At 45.9% G+C, this 8,291-nt stretch overlaps 1 protein-coding gene across 6 annotated transcripts in view; it reads right to left on the reverse strand.

Moving 5' to 3' along the window:
• Positions 1 to 8,291, reverse strand: part of LOC132675880 (protocadherin gamma-C4) — a 176,218-nt gene that overhangs the window by 138,802 nt on the left and 29,125 nt on the right. Inside the window, exon 1 of one of the 6 annotated variants that reach the window (XM_081790294.1) lies at positions 5,711 to 8,246. The exons of 4 other annotated variants lie outside the window; for them this stretch is intronic. In XM_081790294.1, coding sequence (XP_081646420.1) covers positions 5,711 to 8,125 — 2,415 coding nt within the window. In that variant the 5' untranslated portion in view covers positions 8,126 to 8,246. Of the gene's footprint in view, positions 1 to 845; positions 3,471 to 5,710; positions 8,247 to 8,291 lie in introns of those variants that run through there. One more of the 6 variants, XM_078450199.2, reaches the window with a different exon arrangement.

Consider the following 8,291-nt stretch of genomic DNA (forward strand, 5'->3'; position numbering starts at 1 on the left):
TTCAACCTACTTAAAGATGAGTGAACTAAAATGTGCAATATTTTTCGTAATCCCAGAAGTGAGCCAAAGGAATCACACATAGTCACTACTGGTGTATCTCACAAACTGCAATAACAAAATATTTGAAATATACCAATCCTAATGAGAGCTATCCTTGTTAAAATTAGATCTAAAAGCTAATATTTTGGGGAAGGGGAAAAAATAGTTACAAACAGAGAGGGAAGGAGGCACACCATAAGAGACTCTTAAATACAGAGAATAAACTGAGGGTTGATGGGGGGGTGAGGGAGAGGGGAAAATGGGTGATGGGCATTGAGAAGGGCACTTGTTGGGATGAGCACTGGGTGTTGTACATAAGCGGTGAATCATGGAAATCTACCCCAAAAACCAAGAGCACTCTGTACACACTGTATGTTAGCTAATTTGATAATAAATTATATTAAATAAATAAATAAAGGTTAATATTTTCTCCAATATTTATAAATTGCCACTGTTTGTTTAATTATAATGGAAAATACCCTTTCAAGGAAAAACAAACTTCAAGCAAAGTGTAAAAAAGAGGACAGTTAAAAATACTCAGTCTTCTATTAAAGAGAGATGGTTAGAGATATATAGTTAAGAAATTGTTGTTGAAACTACATGAAGACTAAAAATGATAAATAATAAACAGCTTTTAGGAGTACTAACTGCTATTGATTATTCTTGAGGAATCATCTGCTCCTCCCCTTTAAAGTAATAGAATACTAAAAAAAAAATGCCTTTACTTCATCAATTACCTACCTTATACAGTTGGAGACACTTATATAGCTCTTTGCCTATGTTTTGGTGTGGCAAGATTGACTCACCTGATGAGAACCAGGGTCTCCTTTTGTTTCAAGTAAATCCTGAGTTATGAGAAGAGGCTCGCTTTTCCCACAGCTCTCCTGGCTGAGGAGCGTGTCGGCATAGTTGGGCTGGGGGAAGATCACATGACTCTCCCTGGAGTCTGCCCTGAGGGAGACCTCCTGGGAATAGGTCTGCAGGAAAGCTCGCACCCCATCCATGCCCACAAAGTGCGAGGCTGGCACTCCAGCCAATCCGACCCCCGCAGCCTGGAGCTGACGCGAAGTGTGCCAGCGCCTCAGCCTGAGCGCCAGCAGAACAATGACAAAGGCAAGGAAGACACAGGAAACTGTGGCCACCGCCACCACCAGGTACAGCGTGAGGCTAGAGTCATCAGCATAGGCTGAGGGCTTGAGGCTGCTCAGGTCAGCCAGGACTTCTGGAATGCTTTCAGCCACCGCCACTGTGAGTGTGACAGTGGCTGAGAGAGGGGGTTGGCCGTGGTCCTGCACCGCCACCACCAGACTCTGCTTGAGCGCATCTCTGTCCAGCAGGGCCCGTGCAGTGCGCACCTCGCCCGTGTGCAGCCCCACCGTGAAGAGCCCTGGCTCGCTGGCCTTGAGTAGACGGTAGGACAGCCAGGCGTTCTGGCCAGAGTCTCTGTCCACTGCCACCACCTTGGTCACCAGGTAGCCAGGCTCTGCTGATCGGGGTGCCAGCTCCACGCCTATGGAACCGTCAGTGGGGAGAGCAGGGTACAGGATTTCAGGGGAATTGTCGTTCTGATCCAGAACAAAAATACTCAAGGACACATTGCTGCTGAGTGGAGGGTCCCCACTGTCGCTGGCTGTCACTAGTAGTTGCAGGTCTCTAACCTGCTCATAGTCAAAGGAGCACAATGCATACAGGACACCAGTATCAGAGTTGATGGAAACATAGAAGGAGAGAGGCATCCCGTGCAGTGTGTCCTCAGCTAAGGAGTAAGTTACTCTGGCATTCTCAATGCTGTCAGGGTCCTGGGCAGACATGGATAAAATGGAAGCTCCTCTAGGGTTGTTTTCAGGAATGTAGGCAGAGTAGGAAGCATGAGGGAAAGTAGGTGGGTTGTCGTTGATGTCTGCCACATGCAATGAGATGTGAGTTTCTGTAGACAGTGGTGGAGTTCCATGATCAGTGGAAGTTACTGTGATGTTATATTCTGAGACTTCTTCCCTATCCAGTGTTCTTTGTGTCGACAGACGATGATAATTTCCATAGGTCTTTTCAAGTGTGAATGGCAGATTATCCAGAATAGAACATGTGACAAGGCCATTCTCTCCTGAATCACTGTCATGCACATTGAAAAGTGCAATTACTGTACCTGGGGAAGAAGTTTCTTGGATAGAGCTGGTGAGAGATGTAACTGTGACTTCTGGAGCATTGTCATTTACATCCAGAACTGTCACCAGAACTTTACTTCTGGCTCGGAGACCAGGTCCATCATGGGCTTCTACATCTATATCATAGAATCCAGAGTCTTCATAATCTAGATCCCCCACTATTGTTATGTCCCCAGTCAAAGAATTCAACTGGAATAGTTGGGACATTTTATCACTCACTTTGCGGAAAGAATATGTTACTTCTCCATTGGCTCCTTCATCTGGATCAGTGGCCTTTACAGTGAGTAGCCAGTAGCCCACTGGCACATTCTCCGGAACATTCACGTGGTACTCTGGCTGAGTAAATACAGGAGCATTGTCGTTGGTATCCATAAGAGTTACATGAATCTTGACAGTGCCAGAGCGAACCAGGTCGCCTCCATCAAAGGCGGTGAGGAGGAGGTGGTGAACCGCCTCTTCTTCTCTATCTAGGGCAAGCTCCAGCACCAGCTCAGGGTACTTAATGCCATCCACTCCACTTTGCACGTCTAGGGAGAAGTGAACATTTGAACTGAGCTGGTAACCCTGCAGGGAGTTGACCCCTACATCTGGATCAAAAGCTTCAGGAAGAGGAAATCTTGTCCCAGGATTTTCATTTTCAGCGACTTTTATTTCCCTTTGCTCTATCCCAAAGTTGGGTGCGTTATCATTAACATCGATTATTTCCACTTCTACTCCAAAAATCTTCACTTTGTCCTCCAGAAGAATCTCCAGGCTTACTACACACTTTGGAGATCTCTCACAGAGCTCTTCCCGGTCTATCTTACCCGCGGTGACCAAGCTGCCACTTCGAGGGTTCAGAGCAAAGAGATGCGTCCTACCTCTGGAGATGATGCGGACTCCCCGCTCTGACAGTTCCCGGGGCTCCAGTCCCAGGTCCTTGGCGATGTTGCCCACATAAGAGCCTTTGTCCAGCTCCTCAGGCACCGAGTATCGTATCTGTTCCGCCTGTATTTCCCACAGAGCCCCCAGGAGAATGCAGATCCTGACCAGCCGGCTGCAGTCTGGCCGATAAGGAGGAGCCGCCATTGCAGCCCCGCTGCGGAATAGCTTGCACTTGGGTGCTCCCTTAGTGGAGGTCAGAGGAGCCCCAGAATCTTCAGGGTCCAAGATTATGTGCTTTCACCGTTGGATGATGGAGTTCTGGGGTCCAGTCTGAAGCTTCCCAAAGCCACAGGGCTAGTGCTTTGTGATGCAGAAATCTTGTGGTTTGGATTAAATTCCTTGGTCTTTTTCCCCTGACTGGTGAACAGCGACACTCAGAGTCCTAACCTGTTACTGCAATCTATTCTTGGTAAAGAAAAGATGTTTATACCATTTCTTTTCCATAATTTATTTCTCCCCAAAAGAATAAAATTCAAGCTCCCGTTATTTTATTTGTAATAAAAATCCAGGCATGACCCAAATGTTACTGTACAATAAGCCCTCTAAAGTAATTTGTTTTTAAAGAAAATATGGTGATTTTTTCTAACAATTTTTTCTCTTCTAAGTTTTTCCATTATTTATTTTCATAGCCCATTTTCAGTACAGTGCATTGTGTGAGTGACACATTTATCCTTTACAGGAACAAGGATTAACTTGAAGAATGAAAGAATAGGTGAAAAAACAGTGTCAGGTCAGGGAAGCTGGAGGTCTGAGCTCTAGTCCCTTCCTATCCAGAAACAAGTTCCCTCACATGAGTTGACCCTTTAAAATATGGGCAACTTTTCAATTCTCTTGTAAAAAACATCTACTGTTCAAGAGCTAGTCTTACCCCTGAGCAAATGGGGTTGGCAAATATGATAATAGGTTTGGGAAGGTAATTGGTTTATTAATTTTGTATAAAGAAAATTTTACACCACAGCTATGTTTGTGACTATCATGTTCACAGTCTGTCCTCAAATTTTAGAACAGCACCTTTCATAGAGTAGATACTCAGGTTTTCATTGTTTAATGAGTGCATCACTAATATAAATGCAAAGCCCTAAAACAATTGGTAAATAACTCTGATATTAAAAATAAATAATAAAGATAAAAAAGACAGAAAAGTTAAACTGAAGTTTTATATGTAAACAGCAGACAATATTCAGTACCACATAAAGACACATCCAGAAAGTATTATTTTACTATTATCTATGTTTACTTTAAGTTTTATTTTAGAAATAACCACTAAAAGGAAAGTTTTCATATATATATGTGTGTGTGTGTGTTATCATTGCATGTTTCAGAGTTTTCTTACACATGAATACTTTGAGTAACTTACTAATCATAGAAAACTTAATATAAAGCAGCAAGTAGCCAGTTCTTTAGATTATTCCTCACATAATAATTACCTTCTAGAAGTTACTTACGAATTCTATCAGACAAGAAAGTCTATTGTTTATTCACAGTATTAAAGTCATCAAAATTTGGAGAGCATACTAAAGGTAATTTTCACAATCCTCAAAGAACTCACAAATTGTTGGGGATTAAGAGGTAAAATGAGGTGTTTCGAAAAACTTTGACTCACTTCTCAGAAACCTATACTAAAAGAATTATGAAAGAGGCTTTATACACAAAAAGGCTCATTACATTCCTCATCATAACAGCAACAAAGTAGAGGGTATAAAAATAAGTTATTACATAATGGTTAAGAAGGTTATTTTTCAATATATTTTTTAAAGTTTATTTTTGAGAGAGACATAGCAAGCAAAGGAAGGGCAGAGAGAGGGAGAGAGAATCCTAAGCAGGCTCCACACTACCACTACAGAGCACAACACAGGGCTCAAATTCACGAACTGTGAGATCATGACCTGAGCCAAAATCATGAGTTGGATGCTTAACTGACTGAGCCACCCAGGTGCCCCAAGATAGTTATTTTTTAAAAGATTTTATTTTTAAGGAATCTCTACACCCAGCATGGGGCTTGAACCCACAAACCCTAGATGGAGAGTCATAGGTTCTACTGACTGAGCAAGACAGGTGCCCCCCAAAATTATTTTTGAATGAGACTACGGAGTGGGAATAAAATTCACTGGAAACTAGTGATCCAAATCACTGTTTGCCACATGTGAGAAGGCAAAGAAGTGCTAAGAAACTTAACTCTTGGAAGGTTCTATTAAAAATACACATTGCAACAAAAAGATGAAAAAACTATAATAGATTTGATGGACTTTAACTTAAGCAGGAAGGACTGTCAGTACATTTATGTAGAATAAAGTTTGAAAAAAACAGTATCACACATCAACTAAGAAAGGACAATACTCTTACTAAAGGTGGTAACATCCCAGAATGAGCTCTCCTTACCAATATTTTTTGATCATACAAAATTGCCAACAGTACAGATTGAGAAATATTAATTATGTAACTGCCAAGATTACTGGGCAATTAAGGAACCAATCTCCGCCCATCCAATAAACCTCTTCTACCACTACCATCACTAGGAAAATGAAAAACAATAAACAAAATAATTATGCACAATTGAGAATAAAAGCATGTTTGCAGAAACTCACGTGAGAGGCAAAAGACGAGTCATAAGCGATTTGGGGGTCTTCACTGCGGGCACATACATCCATACAAGGATCTTCACAAAGAAGATCCTGAGGCGGAGTCATTTCTGGTTTCAGGTTGGAAAAATTAAACTCTGTTTTGGCTGATTGTGAGGCAACGCACAGATCGTAGGAATAAGGCAAAGTCCCCTCACTGTAATTGGGGAGAACCCCAGGTCCAGATTTGGAACGGAGGCCTGACTGAAAGCAGCCCCAGGCAGCAGGGCTGGGGGAGCCGCGCAGGCGCAGGGCCACCGCCAGAATCACCGCAAGGAGGAAGAGCACCGAGACCAAGGCCAAAGCCACCACCAGGTAAAACTGCAGCTCGGCCTGGGGGTCAGAGGGCTCCGGGCGGTCGCTGACATCCGGCAGTACTTCTCGCAGGCTGTCGGCGAAAACCAGGTGCAGCGTGGCGGTGGCAGAGAGGGGCGGCTGTCCCCCGTCCCGCACGGCGACCAGCAGGCGCTGGCGGGCCGCGTCCCTGTCGCCCAAAGCACGCGCAGTGCGCACCTCGCCCGTGCGCAGCCCCAGGCTGAAGAGTCCGGGCTCGCTGGCCTGCAGCACGTGGTACGACAGCCACGCATTGTGTCCCGAGTCGGCGTCCACCGCCACCACCTTGGTGACCAGGTAGCCGGGCTGCGCGGCGCGCGGCACCGTGTCGAAGAGCGCCGAGCCGTCGGGCCCCAGCGCCGGGTACAGCACCCTAGGCGCGTTGTCGTTGCGGTCGCCCACCAACACGCGCAGGCTCACGTTGGCGCTGAGCGCGGGCGAGCCCTGGTCGCGGGCCTGCACCGTCAGCTCGAAGGCGCGCAGCTGCTCGTGGTCGAAGGCGCGCTGCGCGAACACCACGCCGCTCTGCGCGCTCACGGACACGTAGGACGCCAGCGCCCGCGGCTCCAGGTCGCTGGCCACGATGGAGTAGGAGACGCGGCCGTTGGGTCCCAGGTCGGGGTCGGAGGCGCTGACTTGGGCGATGGAGACTCCTGGAGGGTTGTTCTCCATCACGCGGACCACATAGGAGGCCTGGTGGAAAACCGGCGCGTTGTCGTTGACATCGCTGATATGCAGGGTGACGCCTGTACTGGAGGATAGGGATGGCTTGCCCTTGTCAGTGGCTGTGATGGTGACATTGTACTCTGCCATCTGCTCCCTATCTAAGGCATTGTCAATCACCAACTTGTAATAATTCTTGGAGGTGGATTCTAATTTGAAGGGAACTTCTTCCTGAATATAGCACCTCACCAGTCCATTTTCCCCAGAGTCTCGGTCTCTCACTTTAAAGAGAGCTATTATGGTTCCAATGTCTGAGTCCTCGGGAATCTGGTTAGAAAAGGACATCAACGTGACCTCTGGGGCATTGTCATTCTCATCAACAATTTCAATCTGAACATTACAGTGAGCGGTGTGTACCCCTCCATCCTTGGCCTCTACACTCAACATATATCTACTTGTCTCTTCAAAGTCCAATGTACCATTGGTTGTAATGTCACCAGTATTTGGGTTGAGATTGAAGAGAAGGCTGGTACTTGTTGGGGCATTGAGGAAGGCATAGGTAATCTCTGCATTAACGCCCTGGTCCTGGTCGGTGGCCATCACTTGCAACACAGAAGTCCCCCAGGGCACATTTTCTTGGATGTTAACTCTGTATGTGTCCTGGCTGAACAATGGAGCATTATCATTGGCATCGGTGACCTGAATCTGGATCTGGGTGGTTCCACTTAACGGAGGGTCTCCACCATCTATGGCAGTCAGGATTAACTGGTAGGAACTCTGCTGTTCTCTGTCCAGAGGTTTTTCCAGCAGTAATTCTGGGTATTTACTCCCATCAGGACTTCCCTTCGTTGTCAGGGAGAAATGTTCATTGGGGTTGATAGTGTATATCTTCAGGGAGTTACTTTCTACATCTGCATCTTGTGCAGAATCCAGAGGGAATTTTACACCTGGTAAGGCTGACTCGCAGATCTCCAAGTCAATGCCTTTTGCAATGAAACGTGGTGCATTGTCGTTAATATCTTGGATTGTAACAATCACATGGAAAACATTCATGGGATTTTCAGCGACCATTTCAAATTCTAGTGCACACTCGGATTTCCTCCCACAAATTTCCTCTCGATCTATCCTACCGTTCACTAACAAATCCCCACTCTCTGCACTCACACTGAAGAAATTCTCTGCACTAACCCGCAGTTTTCGAGCTGGCAACTCCTGGACACTGAGCTTCAAGTCCTTGGCGACGTTCCCCACTCGCAAGCCTTTAGCCAGCTCCTCCGGAATTGTGTACTGGATGTGCTGGGAGATAGTCCCCCACAACAAAGACAGCAGGAAGAGAAACAGTACCTGAATTTTCATCCATTTGGCTTTTCTGGAGCTTCTTTGCATTTTTTGAACTCTCTGGGAAGCTTCTTTTCAGGATGTCTCTGGGATGTTTAAAAAAAATCAGTGACAGCACCTAGACTTTTGTGATTTGAGAGTAGGACTTGTTTGTCAGGAACTGGTGGGTGCACTGGCGCTGCCTCCGCGTTCTGATGTGCGCAAGACAAAGCAG

The sequence above is a fragment of the Panthera onca genome, chromosome A1, assembly GCF_046562875.1.
Source record: "Panthera onca isolate mPanOnc1 chromosome A1, mPanOnc1 haplotype 2, whole genome shotgun sequence".
Classification (NCBI taxonomy): domain Eukaryota; kingdom Metazoa; phylum Chordata; class Mammalia; order Carnivora; family Felidae; genus Panthera; species Panthera onca.